Below are 20,896 nucleotides of genomic sequence, written 5' to 3' on the forward strand. Positions count from 1 at the left end.
TGCCACTGGTTGAATTGAAAACTGGAGAGAGCTAGAGAGGGAATACCATGCAAAACTGCATGATCACAGATGACAGGTCTCCTCCCACAGGTCCTCTAAACAGATCTCTGAATCTCCCACAGCCTTGGTCTCCCCACAGGTCAAACTCAGTGGCAGCTTCTCCTAGAGGGCTCACAGAAATGGGAGTTTGCAACATCAGAGGTTTCTAATGTAATCAGATGGATAATGAAAAGGTTCTTCTTCCCTGAGCCTCGAGTGAGTCAGAGCTCTGTGCTTGGCTTTGCCCCAGGGAGTACCAAGAAAATGAAATATCATCTGTATCCTCATGACACCTAAACAAATGGTCATTTCTCTGGGTCAAATATCAGCCAGAGGGGTTAAAAGGCATCTCCAGTGAAGGGACGAAAGGAGCATCAGGGAAAGGACCATGAGCAAGGTGCTTGGTGGGGTCCTGGTACGTGGCTCCTGTTAAGGCTGATACCTGTTTGCCTTATGATGGGATGTTTGTTTTGCTTTCGTGAAAGATGCTGCTAAATGACAACATGTCTGAAATCTACAAGCATTTTGAACCCCTCGATCTGGCTCAATAATCCCTTCCACATCCTGACACCTGAATCAAGACATAAGTTCTCATTTAGGTAACAAACTGTCCTCTTTTGTAACAAATATAAACCACATCTGTATCTCAGACTTGCTCTTTTTTTTCCTGGCCTTTTGCCACTATAGAAAAATGTCAGATAGGCTAAGTTTTCACACTGCAGCTGGTTACTGTGATTATGTAGACACAGCCTCTGTAAATTCAATGGTGTGTTGCTGGCTGTTCAAGAGCTGGTGAAATTAATGCCCCGGGAAGTGGGAAATGGGCCACCACAATCAAAATGTGGACTCAAAACTTGCTCTTCATTCTGCCCCACTCTTTCCCTCCTACATCCCTGTCTTTGTACTAATCACCACCTTTCTGCCAACCTGCTGGCATTCTGTTCCTCCTCCCACTCCCCCTTGGGAGTAAACCAGTTCAAGAGAAGCACCATCATCCTAGACTTAAAGATACATGAGGATGGTGGGAGCTGAGTGTATGAAACCCCACTCCCACCACCGCTGTGGACAGTGCATCGGAGAAGGGGCAGCGTGGTTGCCTTCAGAGGCCTCTTCATCCAGCAAAGGAAGCTGACCACCTGGAACTAGAAGACCTCGAAAGATCATCTGGCCCAGGCCCTATCTCCAGACAGATCAGTACATGAGCCACCCACGACCAAGGACAATCTCTCCTCTTCATAAGGACCCCTGGCAGAGGCCTGCCCAAGTCGTCCCTGTCTCACACTCTGCTGTATATGTCATGAGTAGCCGCTGTGTGTGGCTTCTGTCCGGGGCAGAGGAAGGTGCACCGCTCGGTGGGGCAGGGAAATGGAGTTTGAGAACCAGCTCTGCACCTGACTAGCTGTGGGAGTTTACCAACTTTCTCTGCCTCCTAGACCACCTCCAAAATGGGAAGATGGGCAAGCAAGAGTTCTGCTAGCTCTTGAAGAGCTAAATCAGTGAATCTCTTATTTTAAAATCTTCATGTACAACTTAAGCCAGTTTAATTGAAATAGAAAAAGTCTGTTTTCAGGGCTATCTCTATCACAGATTCCTTAATCTCAGGGAACTCCTTGAAATTGTGTATTTTGTGCATTTGAGGGTCTGTAAATTTTGATGGGAGAGATTAAATCCCTAGATAGGTGTATGATATCCTACCACCTCCAAATATATATATATATATATATATAGTTAGGGACCTACCTTTAGGATGGAGAACTTAAATGTAAATCACCCTGAATGGCTTCCTGGTTCCCCACCCCTGAATACCAGGCTACAGTGATTATCAAGGGCGGGAAGTAGGAAGCCCTAGTTGCAGGATTCTGGATGAGACTAAAAGAAGGCATCAGGCTTTACTTTCTTTTTTTTTTTTTTTTTTTTTTTTGCTGTGTAGCATCTGGGATCTTAGTTCCCGGACCAGGGATTGAACCCGCGCCCCCTGCATAGGGAGCACAGAGTCTTAACCCCTGGATTGCCAGGGAAGTCCCCAGGCTTTACTTTTCAGTCTCCAGCTGTCGCTACCCATTGCTCTGCCGCATGTCTACTAGCCATACAACCTGAGGAATATACTAACTCCCTCTGAACCATGGTTTTCTCAACTGTCAATGGAGAATGGTATGCTTCTGTTAAAGGTTGTTGTGAAGAATAAAAGAAAATGAGTAAATGCTTGGCTATCAGTGGAAACTCAATAAATGTGAGTTTCCTCCCAGCACTAGTAGCTCAGGTCCCAAAACTGACCACTTGGAAGACAGCTCCATCTATAACAATCAATCCACCCCTACCTCAAATGTAAATTGGCACAGTCACTATGGAAAACAGTAAGGAGGTTCCCCAAAAAATTAAAAATAGAACTACCATATGATCTAGCAATCCCACTTCTGGGTATATATCCAAAGCAAATGAAAATAGGGTTTCATTTGCACTCCCATGTTCTCTGCAGCATTATTCACAAGAGCCAAGACATGGAAACAACTTAAATGTCCATCAGCTGATGGATGGATAAAGAAGATGTGGCATATATATATACACACACACACACACACACACACACACACACATATACTTATACACACACACACAATGGAGTATTATTCAGCCAAGACAAAGAAAGAAATCCCACCATTTGCAGCAACATAGATAAGACTTGAGGGCATTATGCTAAGTGAAATAAGTCAGACAGAGAAAGACAAATACTCCATGATATCACCTATATGTGAATCTAAAAGAAAAAAAAAAAAAAGCCTCATAGAAACAGAGTTAGTTAAGTGGTGGTTACCAGGGGTTGGGTGGGGAGGGGCTGGAGTGGGGAAATGTTGGTCAAATGGTGAAAACTTCCAGTTATAAGATGAATAAGTTCTGGGGATCTAATGTGCAGCATGGTGTTCGTAGTTAATAAAACTATATCATATACTTGAAAGTTGCCAAGAGAGTAGATCTTAAATGTTTTCACCACAAAAAAAGAAATGGTAATTACGTGACATGTTGGCAGTATTAGCTAACACTATGATGCTAATCATTTTGCAATATGTAAGTGTCTCAAATCAACTTACATAATGTTATATGTCAATTATATCTCAATAAAGCTGGGGGTGAGAATTCACCCCCTTCTTTGCTTCTGGGGGGAAAGTGTGACATAACAGCTAAGTCCTCAACTTTGGATAGACCCACAGTTGGGTTCAACTCTCAAATTCTCTCCTTGATGGCCATGTGGATTTACGCAGAGTTAAATTTCACTGCACCTTGGTGTCCCATCCACTAAATGAAAATGATTATGAGAATAGTCCTTCTTTGCTAGGGTCGTGAGAAGATGCGACAAGTACTTAGCACGCTGTCTGGGACTGGGACATATGGATAAATGTTAACTAACATAAGGCTCTCCCTCGGCATCCTTGGCCATACCCTCTTTCCTAAGTACCATTCACCCACCTTGGGGAGTGTGTCCCTATAGCTGAATGTCCAACATGGATACCAGGCGGAAAGGGGAAAAAAATTCAACAAATAATCTGGATTCCCCAAGTCCGCTCCCCATTTGCCTGGAGGTCTCTTACCCCATTCCCACCCCCAGATAGCCCACAGTTTGTTCCTCATTTCTTTCAGGTCTTGGCTCAAATATCACTTCAGGAAAATCCCGAGCACCCCTATAAAATTCCACATGCGCCCCACAGCGTTCCATTTCCCCAATCTTGCTTTATTTTCTCTGCTACACTTGTCAGCATAGGGTGCACCTCAGAATTTGCCTACTTATTTGTTTGTCTCCTCCCACTAGAATGGAAGTTCCCCAAGGACAGGGGTCTTTGTCTGCTTGCTTCAGTTACTCTACCCACAGAGCCTAGAACAGAACCCAGGGCCGACGGGGTTCCCAGTTAACAATCTGTTGAATGAATGAGTGAGTGAGTGAATGAATGAATCACAAGAAGCTTCCGAGTTTTCTTATGAGACCAGAGAGGTTTCACAGGGAGGGAAGGATGGGAGTTGGTCTCAGTCTGACTCAAGTCCCTCCCATTTGACTAACTTTGGAATTCTTCCTCTTTTAGGTGCCATGCAAGTTGCAGAGCCCCCTATATCTGAGTGCTGACTCCAGACCCCCCTCACTAAAGGCAAGCACCCCCAGCCCACTTTTTAAACTGCGGAGTGAATAGGGGGGAAAAGAATCCCAGTGGGCTACCTGGGGGTGGGGGACAGGGGGATCCCCACGCTCAGGTCGCTCTATCCCCACCCCCGCCCCCGCTCCCCCCACCTTTTCCCCTCCCCCTACTGGCCTGCCCTGGGGGAGACGGGGGCGCGGCCCGCCTCCGGGCTGAGCAGGGTGGCGGCGTCGGGGCTGCGGGCGCCTTCGCTGGACCCGCATTGCCCCCTAGTGCCGCGCGGAGTCAGGGCGCCGGGCTCCCCCGCCTGATGTCACCGCCGTGCAGTCAGCCCAGAGGCGGCTCATTGAAAGCAGACCCTCCTCGGCGCTAGCTGGGCGGAGGCGCCGCTGTCCGCAGACCCGCCGCGGGCCGGGCAGAGCCGGGCGCCCCCTGCCCCGCTGCCCGCTCCTCCCCGCCGCTCCCCGCGAGCCCGGCCCGGCGCGCCTGACGTGGACCGTTAAACTTGGAGCTGCCGCGTCGTCCCCTCTCTCCTCCTCCTCCCTCTGACAGGCGAGCGAGCGGCTCGGTGCAGGCAGGAGACGTGCTGCCGGGCTGGGCTGCCCGGGGGAGATGACTTCTCGCCAGGAGGGCGCCTCTGGGAAGAAGACCACGGGGGAAGCAAAGTTTCAGGGCAGCTGAGGTGCCTTCGCCAGCCCTTCCCAGCCCTGTCACCCCTCTGGCTATGGAGGGCGGACTCTAAAATGAATCCCGATCTGGACACCGGCCACAACACATCAGCACCTGCCCACTGGGGAGAGTTGAAAAATGCCAACTTCACTGGCCCCAACCAGACCTCGAGCAACTCCACACTGCCCCAGCTGGACATCACCAGGGCCATCTCCGTGGGCCTGGTGCTGGGCGCCTTCATCCTCTTTGCCATCGTGGGCAACATCCTAGTCATCTTGTCTGTGGCCTGCAACCGTCACCTGAGGACGCCCACCAACTACTTCATCGTCAACCTGGCCATTGCCGACCTGCTGCTAAGCTTCACCGTGCTGCCCTTCTCCGCGGCCCTGGAGGTGCTCGGCTATTGGGTGCTGGGCCGTATCTTCTGTGACATCTGGGCCGCCGTGGATGTCCTGTGCTGCACAGCCTCCATTTTGAGCCTGTGCGCCATCTCCATCGACCGCTACATCGGGGTGCGCTACTCTCTGCAGTACCCCTCGCTGGTCACCAGGAGGAAGGCCATCTTGGCGCTCCTCAGCGTCTGGGTCTTGTCCACGGTCATCTCCATTGGGCCTCTTCTTGGGTGGAAGGAACCGGCGCCCAATGATGACAAGGAATGTGGGGTCACTGAAGAACCCTTCTATGCCCTCTTCTCCTCCCTGGGCTCCTTCTACATCCCTCTGGCGGTCATCCTGGTCATGTACTGCCGGGTCTACATCGTTGCCAAGAGGACCACCAAGAACCTGGAGGCTGGAGTCATGAAGGAGATGTCCAACTCCAAGGAGCTGACCTTGAGGATCCACTCCAAGAACTTTCACGAGGACACCCTCAGCAGTACCAAGGCCAAGGGCCACAACCCCAGGAGTTCCATAGCTGTCAAACTTTTTAAGTTCTCCCGGGAAAAGAAAGCAGCCAAGACCTTGGGCATTGTAGTCGGTATGTTCATCTTGTGTTGGCTACCCTTCTTCATCGCTCTACCACTTGGTAAGTTGGGGACTGGCGGAGGGGAACGGGGCATTTTCAGATCTTGGGTTTACTGATGAGCTTACTATAAAGTTTTTTGTGGGTTTTAGTTTTTTATGCAGTCTGTGTGTGTTTGGAGGTTGGAGAATATTGTTTGTTCTGCAAAGGCTTTGCAGATGGGGTAGGTGGCTAAGAACCAACTCAGGTGTTAGTGGAACACGCTAAGGTACGAGTCACTTGAAACAGAACCTCGGGAGGCAAATCTGCTATGTGCAATGACTCATTCAGCAGCCTTGGTTTAATAATTAAAAAGGACACTGGACTTGAACATCACACCAGCGTTATTTCAGTAGTAATCATGTGCCCACTAAGGCGGCGTCACTAATGCAGCATACAAAATAGTTTGTAGTTACCGCGGACACGGCATTTGGGAAGCAAGGAAGCAGCTCGTACACAGAAAGGCAGTTTTCATTCAGCATTTCCAGGGCTCCTGCAGAGATCCACGCTCCTCAAGAGCTTTGCAGAGTCTGCCTTCTCCCTCTCCTCCTTTCACCACTTGCTATCACCTCCACGCACTCCATTACGAGTTAATAAGAGCATTTTACAGCCTCACAGCCCCAACCATCCTTTATCTAAAGCTTGAGATTTGAAAGAGAAGGAAGATGGCCAGAGGGTCACACATTCTCAGTTTTCACCCCAAAATATCCCTAACTCTGGTGATTTATGGAATGTCCAGAATTAAATTATAGTTGCCCCCCACCTTCAGCTACCAGACACCAAGTCCTGCTAGTATGAAACTGAGCACATTCTCTCCTATGAAAACGTGCCCATCTTATTTTGTTTGGGAGTCCTACTAAGTGAGTTGTTCAAAAGGCTACCTGACTTCCTCTAAGGATGAAGCCAAGGTCTGGGTAGGAGGTAAACCTAGAGGAGGGTACTGTGACATGCTGTCCACACGGCTCAGGAAACACTTGTCCCTTCTCTGAGGCAGTGATCTGCTTTGATTTCTTTTTCTATCCCTGGGGGACACTCCAGAAAATGAATGGAGGGAGGTAATTATGACAGAGTCATGTGCTGTGATATCAGAAGAGACAACGGCTGCTACTTGCTATGGACCACTAATGCCTACAGTCACACCAGGGGCTCACTTGGAACCGAACATAAATCCCCGAAGTAACAAAAATCCTAAAGACACACTGCTTCCAAGAGAAAGAGCCAAATGGAAAGAGGGTAAACTGATGTCGGGAGTTTCCATTTAAAAATGATAAAGAAAAACTGTTTAACCTACTCTCCATATTGTCATTTCTAAGGCTAGCTTTCGAGCTAATGCCTTTCAGAATATTTTCAGCATGTTAAGTGGAGAGGTTTTGAAGCTCTACCCCAAGTAGTGATCACATCCCGCTGCCCAGCTTTCTTTTTTTTTTTTTTTCTTTTTTAATTAATTAATTTATTTTTCGTTGTGCTGGGTTTTCGTTTCTGTGCGAGGGCTTTCTCTAGTTGCGGCGAGCGGGGGCCACTCTTCATCGCGGTGCGCGGGCCTCTCACCGTCGCAGCCTCTCCCGTTGCGGAGCACAGGCTCCAGACGCGCAGGCTCAGCAGCCGTGGCTCACGGGCCCAGCCGCTCCGCGGCATGTGGGATCCTCCCAGGCCAGGGCTCGAACCCGCGTCCCCTGCATTGGCAGGCAGACTCTCAACCACTGCGCCACCAGGGAAGCCCCCAGCTTTCTTTTCTTTCCCAAGGTCTCAGGGTCCTTTTGCAGGCTTGTCCAGTTAAAGTGGAAGACAGTTCACACTGCACTGGACCATACAAATATCGTGGTTGCACGTGGAGTGATTTGGCCAATAATTAGCCATGTGACCTTGGGCAAATGACTTCTCTGTGAGCCTCAGTTTCTTCATCTGCAAAATAGGGCTAATTGCTATTTGCTCCATGGGGTTTGCACTAGTGCATGGAAAGGACTTAATACAGTGTCTGGTACACAGCAAATACTCAATGTAAGCTAGCTCTTAGTACTACAAACCAAACCCCAATAACCCTGCAGCTAAAACTGTGTTTTCTTCTCCATTCAGTTGCCAATACCTGTTATTAAAGGCTCAGAAGGGAACTAGATCTTTTTCCTTTCTTCCTTCTTCCCCCGATCCTCAGCCGGCAGAGGCTGTGACCAGAGCATCCTCAGGAAAGACAAAGCCCCTGCAGGATGCAGGAGTGGATCAAAGGTGCAGGCTTTCACTTTAGGTGGCAGGGGAAACAAGTGAAGAGGCTGCCAGCATGGTGAAATGGAAAGAGTACTGCTCTGAGGGTCAGGAGCAATAGAGTTATGTATGTGAGCTTTGCCATAAATTAGCTCTGTGAACTTAGGTGTGTTGCTTTACCAGCTGGGCTTCAGGTCTCACTTCCAGCGAACAAGAGGGTTGGACTAGATCAAGGCCTCTCAAACTTCAATAAGGATCAGAATCATTTGTGGAACTAGATAAAAATTCAGCTTCTAAGACCTAACGCATAGAGAATCCGAGTCAGTAAATCAGAGGAATCCCAGGAATCACGTTTAACCAGCCCACCGGGTGATTCTGAAGAGGAGATCCGCAGACCAGGCTTTGAGAAGCACCAGCCAGGGGATCTCTCAGCTCCTTTCAGGCTCCAGCCTCCTGGTCACCAAGGTTTATAAACGCTGCGAAGGTTAGCACTTCACCACCCACGCGGTGGTGCAGGACGATGTGGCTTCCCTCTGGGTCCTGCTCTTCACACACACCCTCAGTTTCTTCTCACTTATACTATTTCTGTTTCCCCCCTCTTTCTGTCCATGCCTTTCTGAGACCTTATCTTCCTAACATCTCAGGTCCTTGGCTTCCATGCCACAGAAAGTGAGATGTTCTTGCCACCCTGATGCTATCAGAGCTTGTTTCTCTTCTTGACTTGAAGACTTCTGACCATCTGTTATCTCCCGGAGCTCTCCCCGTGTGCTGTCCCTGAGCTGAGTCCATCCACATGCTTCTCCCCTGGAAACCCAACCCTTGGCGGGTAAGGAGTGTGGACCCCAGGCCTTGAATATGGGATGGACTTCGAAAGTTACTCAAGAGTTTCAAACAGAGAAGGTGCTTAATTAACATGTTCTTAGTAATTTATCAATAGAAAGAGCATCTGAGCAAAATGGAGATGTGGGCTTCTACTTCGTCTGAGTTCAAATAACACCCAAATAAAAGTAGCATGATGTAGAACAATAACTCCTTTGGAATCTGCTGCAGGTTCCAAATTCTAAATTTTCCATGAAAGGCTTTTCACTCAGAAGGGGAGAAAGCAGATCTGGGGGAAGACAGTGGTTGGCAAACAGAGAAGCCCAGGTAGGAGTAAACTTCCAGTTGGCGATAGACTTCCAGGTGCCTGGATGGCGAGATTTCTATCGCTGTGTTTGTCTTCTCCGTGGAAGAGAAGGGTTGGGATTCCTCCTGGGAAGGAAGGAAAATAGCCTTGCCCCCTACAGGGTCCTGGTCAGGGGCCCCATTTGTTTTCCTTCCTCCCTTGTTTTTATTGTTGGGAGCGAGGTTGGGCTGCCTACAGAGACAGGCCTGCCATCTCCTGTGGAGCCCTCCCCACCTGTAACACCCTCCCTATCTCCTCCCCACCCTTTTTCCCTGTGGCCTCAGACCAAGTTGGGCCAGGGACCAGCTCTCACTTACTCAGGAGCAGGGATGGATCCACCAAACAAGGACCTCTTTATTCAGCCCCTGGAATCAGGCCATGGAGGGACAGGAAATAATTGGAATATAATATAGTAGCATTTCTACTTGATGGGCGATGTGCAAGGTGTCCAAGGAATCTTCAGCTGCCTGACATTACAGTGAAGGCCAACTCCCACCCGCCTGGTCAGGGTTCAAGAAGTGGCTGGGCTATTGAGGGATGTGCGTTGCACTGGGGTGCATGGGGGTGTGTGGTAGATGGGGGTGCGGGTGGGTAGCAGGAAGCGCTGGGCAGCCAACTGGTAGCTGGGCTTGGTGTGTTATTTCGAAAACCCTGGAACCTTGCCTCGCTCCAAATCCTTCTTCCGTCTTTTAAAATGCTGAAAGGCACCAGGAAGCCATTATTGAACTAACTGCTTTCCCCTCCACATAAATGAAGGTCAGTTTCAAAGAAACAGTTGTAATCTCTGTAGTACTGGAACCAAATCGGAATCCCTCTCTCCATTGATTTGTTTCTCCAGTCCTCTCATTCAGATTAGGGCTGATGAATTTCCAGCTCCCACAAGAGCATAAGGGAGGGTGGGGGTCTCAGAGATGACTCAGGACAGAGCCACCCCCGAAGACACACACGCTAATCCTCCAGTTCTGAGGTTTCAGAACACAGGGATTTGAGTTGCTCACAGGGAAATCAATTGGTTTGAGTGAGGGAAAATTTTACACACAGGGAATCCTTCCTAGAAGAGGGAAATCTTACTGCAGGAAAATACATTCAGTCATTTATAAAATCATTAATGAAGACTTCCTAAAGCACCTACTATGTGCTAGGCATTGTACTAATCGCTGGGTTGTTGAACCAAAGCAAACATGGCCCCTGCCTGCAGGAGGCTCACAGCCTAGTGAGATCCTATTATCATGGAGCACATACTATGTACCAGACATTCTGCTAGGCCCTCTACAGACATTATCTCACTAATCCTCACAGCTACCCTGACAGGGGAAAGTAATTGCTCCCTCTCGACAGTTAAATATACTGAAGCTAAGAGAGGTTAGACTTCTTGCCCAAGGTCACACAGCAAGTAAATGGTAGAGACAAGAATTGAATCCGTGTCTGTCAGAACAGGCACTTACCTGGTCCAGTGCACAAAGATGTCTGACCTTTTTGCTTTCTGGTCCCAACCTGCTCTCATAGCAAATGTTCTCCAGGAACCCCAGAGCCACCTTGTCAAAAGCTGATTATTCTACTTCTGTTACAAAACCCTGTCTTTCTTCCATTCCCCACTCACCCCTGAAAAAAGTTCACTCATGAACTATCAGGGAAGGTCATCCACATTCTAGCTCAGGGCTCGGCTTTCTCTATATCTCCCGCACTGTGTATGATATGGGTCTCTCAACATTGGGCATTTAGTCACCCCAACCAGGAAGAAAAAGTGGGATCTTGCCCTTCATACAGGGACTTGTTTGCACATCTTTAATCATTCATTCATTCATTCATTCACTGAATAAGTATGTATTTATTGGAAGCCTACTAGGTCCAGGCGTCATGCTGGAGATTGTGGAGCAAAGCAGCTGTGTTTCACGTTCTAATAGAATTTAGTTCTAGTGAGGAACACAGGTAATTTGAAAAATATACACATGCAAATAAACATAAATGCAAATCGTGAAAAAAGATTTGAAGAAAAGGGGTATGCTGCTATTAGAAGTATACAACAGGGATAGGTATATCACAGGGGTCCCTGAGTGGCATTTAGGCAGAACCCTGAACAGTTTGGAGGAGTTAATTCAGTTAAAGGGGCATGTAGAAGAAGAGAGCTCCAGGCAGAAGGAATGGCACACCTGAGAGTCCTGAGGGAGGAGCTCGTAGGGAACTACCAGAGCCTGGAGAACAGAGGGGAGGCAGGTGCAAGTCGAGGCTGGAGGTGCAGGCACAGGTTGGGCCATGCAGGGGCTTTTGTGCCACATTAAGGATTTTAGATTTTATGATAAATTGCCGTGGCCAGTACCGAAGGGTTTGAAGCCGACAAGAGATACAATCTGATTATGTGTTTAAAAGATGACTCAGGCAGCTATATGGAGCACAGAACAGAGATGGGGCAGTTAGGAGGATGTAATCCCAGTGAGTGCTGGTGGTAATTTAGACCACGCTGGTAGCAGTGGAGGTGGAGAGAAGTAGACAGATTCAAGGACTTGGGGATGGGTTGGTTATGATACAGGAGAATAAGAGATGTATCTGGAATAGCCCTGAGGTTACTGGGTGAAACACAACCAAGAGGATTCCTCCCAGGATCTCCTCAGACCCCATTCATCAGGGGTCACAAGATACCATGCTAGGAATGATACGCCAGACACTCTTATGAGGTGAGTGGACAAAATGTCCCAACCCAAAACCCAGGAGCCGTGACCATCAGCAAACCCAGATGCTCATTAGAAACATCTGGCAGGGGACTGCTTTCAAAAGCACAGATTCTTGAGCTCCACCACAGACCTTTGTATCAGAGTCTTTCATGATTGGGCCATGAATCTCAATTTTTAACCAGTTCTCACAGGCAATTATGCCACCAGCATAGCAGTAGTCCTCCCCATGCCTGGGAACCTGGAATGAACACCCCTTGGAGAACCAAAGTTTGGTTAAACTTCCCCCAGTGCAGCCAGAAACATCCCCAGTCCTGCCCAGTCCCTCGGGCCAGTCCATACAGAGGAAGGCAGAAGAATTGTTAGGAGGGAAGGTGAACTCTTCAAACTAGAGCCTCCCTGGAGAAGGGAAGGAGAATGAGCACTGTGGAAGCAGGTCTTCAATGTAGCAGGTAACTGCTCAGCACTAAATGTTCTGTATAGCTTGTAATTCTCACAGCCCCTCTGCAGAGCAAGGATCATCACCCTGTGTCTAGAGTTCAGAGAGGTTCGGTAAATTGCCCAAGGTCACGCAGCTAGTAAATGATAGAATCTATTAGACTCCATATTTGGCACTCAATAAACATACGTTATATTATTCTTGTTGTTACTACAGTGCTTCCAGACATTTGTCTGAGGTCTGGTGCCCATGGGTGATAAAATTTTTACTGGCTCATGACAAAATGAAAGAAGAGTTAGGAAAGTTCTGTGTTTTTCCAAATGTACTCAGTATAAATGACTGTTCTTTTATTCTAAAGACTATGTCCTGTCTATTTTGGGAAACTGAAATAACATTTCTTTAATGGAATGATGGTAATAAGTGATGGTGATAGTCATTTTGTGTGTGTGTGTGTGTGTGTGTGTGTGTGTGTGTGCAGTATTCTACTTGGCAAAGTGAAAAGTTGGTAACCCTATGTCTGTCCCCACCAAAAATTTTTCTTGAAATTTTACTGTGAGTCTCCTAAAGTCTTAGAATCATGGGAGGCACCATGATAGTTAGGCATGATAAATATTTGTGGGCGAAAGCAGGAAGAAAGGGGGAGGGTGATTTATCCTCTCAGTGATGGATAAACAAATTAGCCTCAGCTTTGCCATAAGAGTCAAAGGCGTAGGGCGAGGGGCAGGGGGGCAGTGAGGGGGAAGGATGATGTGTGTGGAGTCATGCTTGTCAGGTATGATAGGATGGGGGCCATTTGTGGAAGCACCCAGTCCTTCTGGGGTGAAACAGACCACAGAAATGCCAGTGGGTGTGTGTGTAGCTGCAGTGCCATCACAGATGGGCCTATTAAGATCTCTAATGCAGGAGATGCCTTTACCTGAGTATGTGTGGCTCATAAAAATAACTGATGGCCACCAGACCACAATGGGAAATTGCTTTCTCCCACATCTGCAGGATGTTTCCGCAGTCACTGTGCTCCCTAACCACATCTGATAATAGTAATACTAATAACTCCATTTATTAGGTCTTGCCGTATGCCTGGCTTACACCAGGCTAAGGGTGCTTTCTATGCATGCTCTCATTCACTCCTTCCCAGAGGCTTACCAAATGGACACTATTGTTGTCTCCATTTTACAGATGAGGAAACTGAAGTTCAGAGAGATTGGGTGATTTGCCTCAGGCCACCCAGCTGATTAGTGACAGAACCTGGATTCACATCTAGGCAATCAGATAAAGCTAAAGGGTTCATTACTGGGGGTATACTAGGTGTGGGGTTCTGAGCCCTGATTTATGGAAGCCCAAAGAGGCCCTAGGGAAAGCAGAGTCTATTCTGAGAAGATGGAAAGGAAGGGCAAGTGGCTGCCTGTTATTCAGCAACCAAAAGGCACCATATCCTGGTGAGAACATAAAGAATATAAAAATAATTGGGTCTTTCCCCTAGCAAGCTAAGTCAAAATTTCTCTTTCTTTTATTACGGGTGCTTTAGATTTTTTTCAGCTTCACAACATATTACGGGTAGTGCCATATACCTTTAAGGCTTTTATCAAATTTGGGCTTTGGGGTTAAACACATAAAATTTACAACAGTTTTTCACAGCCTAATTTCTGGCTGCATACATTTCAGAACTTGATTCACCTCTCCACCACATATGTGTGATCTCAGCACCATAGGACTCTCTCCTACCTTGGATCAGCCTCTGGTCCTACCTCTTGATGTCACAAAGGCTGGCATCGTGGACAAGAGAGTATTTCTAGAAGCTGTTTTTCCACTTTGCAGTAACCCTGACTAGTGATAACCTAGCTATACAGAAAGAAAATGCACATATATGTATATAAGAATATACATATGTGCACACCATATATGTATATTCAAGAGAACCCAAATGAAATGTATCTTAGCTAGTTGCCAAAAATGCCCACAGCCCCTATACTAACACCCACATGAAGGGAAATATGACAGAGGGAAGTTGGAGTGGAATTAGATAGTGGTCCTAACCAGTTGCAAGTAATAGATCTTACTCATGAAAACTTTGCAAAATAGCGCTACCCAGAGGAGACACGCTGGGGTCCCTCCCAGGGCTTTGGAGGGTCCCATGAAGAGAGGAGCCCTGAGGTTAAGGAAGTGCCCATGGTCCACCCCTAACACTGCAGGGGTGGCTCTCTCTAGCAGCCTCGTGACTGATGGACTTATGTGTGAACTTCTTGTAAGCAGTGACCGCGTCTTTCCTCTTTGCCTAACACGGGTGCTGGGAGCGCGCCTTAACTCAAATTGTTTGCTGTTTCCCCAAATACACCTTACATTTTCCTTACCCTGTGTGTTTTTCATACTGTTCCCTCTGGCAGGAATGCTCTTCCCGTACCCTCTGAACGTCCAAATCCTGTCCACCTGTAGACCCCCAGTTTTGTGGACAGCTCTCTTAGGAAGTCTTTCCTGGTCCCCACCCCTTTCCCTGGCGGTGATGGCTGCCTTTACACCTTGTGTATGGTGCTTGTCACATTTGTTCACGGGAATCAGGACTGATTGGCACATCTTTAGCAGTGTTACCGGGCTGCAAACCTCTGGAGGAAATGGTCCAGGTTTCACTCATCTTCCTGTCCTCCATGCCCAGAAACATGTACCTACTAGACTCCCAATAAAAATAGCAATTGCAGCTATGATTCACACAGTATGTGCCAGACTTCATCTACCATTTGAACCTCCCAATAGCCCATTAGATAGGTACTAATGTTCTGCTCACCTTATAAATGAGGAAACAGGCCTAGAGGTTAGGTGACTTGTCCCATTCCTTGAAAATACCACAAGCACGTTGAAAGTGTCTTGACTGCTCTTGTGAAACCAAAAGGCCAATATGGGTCTGGTTATGGGGCCAGTGAAGAAGGATTAGATAGATGAAGACCGGAGTGGACCCAAGTTATGAGCTTGAAAATTGGACAGCATCTTCATTCTTCATAAAAGGTTGCCATTCCACCGCCTCTGGGGGAGACCTGTCTATTGCCAGTCAGTCCCCATTTTCCCTCACCTTCTCAGCCCTTGTCACCTGCCTCTCACCTCTGGGAGGGATATGGTCAGAGTTGGTCCCCACAGAAGTAGGAGAGGAGGACACAATTCTGGTGACTTTATAGCAGGGCCTGATTAAGACCTTCAGAAAGGCCCAAGGTATTGAGAAGTGAATGCTGCCGCCACCTCCAAATGTAATTCTAAATTCTTGCTCTCTCTCTCTCACATACACACACACACACACACACACACACACACACACACACACGACATACACACACACACGGCCCTAAAATGAATGGAAGGAAGGCCAGCATTCTAATTTATCCCATGAAGTCTACCTTTGATTTCTTTAATATCAAAGTGTTTCCCCAAAAAAGTGAAGGTGCCCAACTTTGCTAATGCACCAAAGATACACTGGGTCTGTTTGTAGGTGATATAGCATTGCTCTATAATGGGGTGACCAGACATCCCACTTTGCCTGAGCCAGTCTCCACTTATGTCTGTTACCAAGGGCACTATGATGATTATTGTAACCCTCTCATATTCTCAAAATGTCTCAATTTGAATGGTAAAAGTACCTCGATATTTTAACTCCCGGAGTAAGAGTGTTTACAGTGGAACGTCCAGTGGTGCCTTGGTTTCACTGAGAAGCCTGAGATGGGGGAGGAGAGAGTCTGGCACCCATGGCCTCAGCAGTACAGAGAAAGATTAATAATGAGAGAATGAAGTGAACATTAATTGAAGGAGGAAAGACACAACTTCACGTATGTGTTTTTTGTGGGAAAAGGGAATTAATGTAAAGGTTGGTTGGAAAGTTTTAAGTCTTCATTCAGTTAATTTACCCTACTTGCACAAGTGAGTCACTGAGCTGGGATCTGAATCCATGGCTGGCTGACCCTAAATACTTAAATGAGTGAGTCAATGAAGGAGTGGATCCATTTCAGCACAAGGCAGATGGTATGACCTGAATGATGAGTGTCTCCAGAATGAAGAGGAGACGGAAAGAAAGGTGAACCAAAATAATATTGGGGGGAGGAGAAGAAAAGCGAGCTATGTCTTAGGGACTTGTCAGGCTGGAATGATGGCAGGGGAGGGGCATCTTCACCCATTCATCATCCCCCTCCTGACATGACAGAGCGTAGGTCAGCCCAGTGTACCATCCTCACTGGCAGGCTTGTGTTCTTAGATTGTGTCAACAGCACACTCGTGACCACACCCAGGGGCAGCACACGTGAGTCCCCTTTGAGCACTCAAGTGCCCCTCTCTGGTGTGAGCACACAAAGTCCGCTGTAAAAGTCGCACCAATGAACAGTTCATGCCGAAATGTTCAGAAATAGAATGTCCTAGCACATGCAAGTGGACCATTTCTTTCAGAGCCCCATTTAACTTTTTCCAGGGGTATCTGCCCACAGTGTCTTGCTCCCCTGAAGCTGGGATGCATTTGGGGCTTGGCTTCGCACGCTTTTTAAAATTCTTTAAGATAGAGTTTCCTGCCAAGCTAGCATGCATCGCTTCTAGGCTGAGCTCAGCACCCTGGCCATGGCCCAGAAGGAGGTTAAAATAGGACCAAGGGCAAGCCGGGCTCACTGTCATTCACAGGCATGGGCCCCAGGGCTCACGCCACCAGTACAGGGCCGGGCAGAGATCCAGAGAGGCAGCTGGTGGGGGAGGAGGGGGTGCTACCAACTGGAACAAACAAAAAAAATTACATCTCTGATTTATATATTCAGGCCATCAATCACCCCCTGGCATCAAGAGAAAGTGGTACCTGCTTCCAGGTATACCCTCGTAGTGTCATTTGTGACTCCTTGTCCCCAGCTCCACAGACTTTATCTTAAGCAAGAGTTCTTGGGCTTTTCTGTTGCACGGGCCCCTTTGGCAATCTGGTGAAGCCCCTTCTTACAATAGATACATAAAATAAGATACACAGGATATCAAAGAAAATCAGTTATGTTGAAATAGCTATTATAATGTTGAAAAAACAAATTTATTGTAGAGTAAAACAATGTTCTTCATTATTAACATATTAAACAAGCTCTAGCAGCAAGTCAAATAAATAACTACTATAATTTGAAGTAGTGGCAAGTGGAAATATTTCAAGATACCTGCAACAAACGTAATAAAATATCGTAAATCTGATTTCTGTGGGCGACAAATCCTGCTAATTCTACTGTGGCTTGTTGCCTGCATTCCTGTGGAAGAAAATGCTAACTTTCAGCCAAAGGTTAATTCTTTAAAAAAAAATTAAAAAAAAAAAAATAATTTTTCCCATCCAAGTTCAGGGACTCCCTAACCCCAGAATAAGAACCCTATCTTATGACATTATAAAGATGTACTTCAGGACATGAGGTTTTCTATACTTTTTTCTTTCAAATTAGTCTTAGGACCACAGGGAACTTGGACTATGCCATTGTGCTTTGTAACTGTCTTGCATGATTACTTGTAGCAATTTTTAAATCTACTTTCTTTAAAAATAGTGCATAGGCTTTTATTTAAATCAAGAAGAATAAAAAAAAAAAAGAAAAATCATTCTACCCACACCAGACCCCAGGTCCACCTCTATCCAGCACTCTCAGTCTTTTTTCCCAGGAGCAAACACTGTTACCAGATTGTGTATAGTTCCAGAAATATTCTATTTATCTGTAAGCATCCATATACATATGTATGTAGGTGTAAATATTTGAGTGTGTATGTGTGTGGAATGTATGTTTACATCCTGTTTATTTTTACAAATGGTATCATTTTATAAACACTATAGTGGAGGTTATGTTTTACACTCAACAGCATATCTTGGGCATAGTTCTCTGTCAGAATGTATAGTTACTGCTTTCCTTTTCATGGCTGTATAGTAATCCATCTATGGAATATCCTATTTTATTTAACAATTTCCCAGCTCATTGACATTAGGTTATTTTTGGTTTTTCCATACTAAAAACAGTGCTGCAGTGAGTACTCTTGTTTATGTGTCTGTGCCCACATATTCAGGATAAATTCCTAGAAACAGAATCACTGGAGCAAGAAATATTTGATATTTTAGGTTTAACCTGATTATGTTCAATTTTACTAAATAAGGAATTTTAAATATATTAAAATGTAAAGTTGTTAAAATAAATAGGTTAGATCTATCATGTAGGAGGGTTGTCATGATATTTATGTGAAAAAGACAAGTCATAGGGTTTTATGGAATCTTATTTTTAAAAGCTATAGTCACCTCCAGGGGTAGAGAGAAGTGAGGAGGAGTAGATTATTAACTTTTTTATACACCTCTGTATTTCATATTTCACATTATTTCACGTGTGTGTGTGTGTATGTATACACAAATTATATCACCTAGTGCTTTTATCACTAAGTATCAAGTGTGGACTTCTTGCCATTTCAATAAAACTGAATCATTTCAGTTTTTAATTTGTATTTCACATCTTTTAAATGATGTATTGCAATCCATAATAGAAGGTACCATAATATATTATATATAACCAATCTACTTATGACAATAGTGGTCATATTTATGTAAATAGATAAGACACACACAAGGTATCACATTCACAAGGCCCAAGTGTAGAATGAAAAGAATGTCCCTCTCAGTTCCTTGGTCCCCACCTATCGAATTCCCCTCCCTGGAGGCAACTATTAATACCAGTTTCTTGCACATCCTTTCAGAGATATTCTATGCATATAAAAATATATTTATATGTTCTTTTTAATAGAAATAACACGCTATTCTGCACTTTGCTTTTTTCACTGAACAGTGCATCTTGGAAATTTTCCACTTCATTATAAATAGAGCAACCTCATTCTTTTTGATACTGTATAGTATTCCTTTTTCTTCAAAAAAGACTTCTATAGAAGGACATTTAGATTGTTTCAAATCTTTTATTATTACAAACAACACTGTAGTGAATATTCCTGTACATACTTCAGTATTTCCCACATTATACGATTAAAATCCTGAAAGTGGACTATTCTGAGTAAATTTTTTTTAAATTTTTATAAATACTGCCAAATCATCCTGCATAGAGAGTGTACCAATTTTCATTTCCTTAAGTGACATTTGAGAGTGACCACTCATTCCCTAACAGTTTGTTATCAATCTTTTTGATCTTTGCCAACTTGATACGTGAAATATCTGTGAATGAGGTTAAGCATCTTTTTGTATGTTTGATAATCCATCCCCTCTTGATGTACAATTGTTTTGAGTTTTTAGCTGTGACAAATTTTCTTATACATGCATTTTTTTCTTTAATATCTTTTGTACACTTGCCCTTTAGGATTGCCTTAGGATAAAATCCACTTTGAATGGTTAGGATCAAAAGGTAGACTCATGTGAAAGGCCTCAGACCAAATTATCAAATTACCCTCTGGGAAGGATGTAGCAATTTACACTCCCACTAAGCGTGTTTCAGCATAGCTGAAGAAACTACTTTTTATGCTGATAGTTCCTCACTGCCGGGGGAAGTTTCAGACATCTGCGTGACAAGTCAGCTTCCCCTCAGAGGTGATAAGATGGCTTGAAAGCTTCAAATCCTTCCAACTAATTCGGTGTCAGCCTTCCAGACTTCAGGGCTAGCAAGCTGCCCTCTTGGAATGCAACACCCCATCCATCAGGGGAGCCAGAGCAAGCAGCAGCCTTGGAATGTGTGTATGTTACCCAGGATCTGAGAACAAAAAGCAGTCACCCACAGTGTGTAAACGGATTTGATCTTTCACATGGCTGCCAGGGCCACCACGATCCACGTCAGTGGTTCGAGGCTCTGGGGCTGATGTACTGATTAAAAACCATAACAAAATAAGATACTCACCCCCACCCCAGGAAAACAATCAACTTTCAGGCACTCAAGGATGAGTTAATAAGGAAGGATTCCTTTGGGCATCCAAGCTTGCCGCACCCGACCATGGGGGCCTGTGCTGATCCAGGGAACTCAGTGGACAGTCTATATTTAGACAAGGGCATGGCAAATGCACCACATTTTAGTTGCAAAATTCAAATTGGCTCGGAAGATGCCAGCCTCACGAATGGAAAATTTAATCGAGCACTGCTTAAGAAGCAAGGAGATGGCGTGTTGAGCAGATTCTTCTGGGGAAGGAGGCTTTTTTGAGAGGCAGGCAATGAGCCCTGGTCAGTCAGGGTGGTAATTTAATCCCGACCTTGAACTGCTAGTCAAGATGGAGAGGCAGAGTTATTTTCAGACTGTACTAAATCTAGAGGTGTTGGAACCAGCATCCAGGACAGGGCAGGGAAGAGATGAACTCTGACCCACTGCCACCAAGTTGGGAGATCAAGAAGATCCTAAGCCAGGAACTGACACCAGCCAGGGAGTCTCAGAACCTCAGGAAAGCCTTTCCTGCCGCCTGTCTCTGTCACTGCCATCCCACCCCCCCTCATCCAGTAAAGAGGGCTGGTACCTTCCCTTTTCCTTTCCTTTCCTTTCCTTTCCTTTCCTTTCCTTTCCTTTCCTTTCCTTTCCTTCCTTCCAACATCCTTGTTAGCCCTTCACAGGTTCTGTTTGGCTGGCAGCTTGGAGTACTAGAAAGAACAGGGACATTGAAATCAGGCAAATCCAGG

General features: G+C 45.9%; 1 protein-coding gene across 1 annotated transcript in view; it reads left to right on the forward strand.

Annotated features, from left to right (window-relative positions):
- The first annotated feature begins 4,537 nt into the window (after positions 1–4,537).
- Positions 4,538–20,896, forward strand: part of ADRA1B (adrenoceptor alpha 1B) — a 59,053-nt gene continuing 42,694 nt past the window's right edge. Inside the window, exon 1 of the mRNA XM_059919591.1 lies at positions 4,538–5,852. Within this exon, the coding sequence (XP_059775574.1) occupies positions 4,904–5,852 (949 nt within the window). The 5' untranslated portion in view covers positions 4,538–4,903. The remainder of the gene's footprint in view (positions 5,853–20,896) is intronic.

Source organism: Balaenoptera ricei, chromosome 3, assembly GCF_028023285.1.
Source record: "Balaenoptera ricei isolate mBalRic1 chromosome 3, mBalRic1.hap2, whole genome shotgun sequence".
NCBI lineage: Eukaryota > Metazoa > Chordata > Mammalia > Artiodactyla > Balaenopteridae > Balaenoptera > Balaenoptera ricei.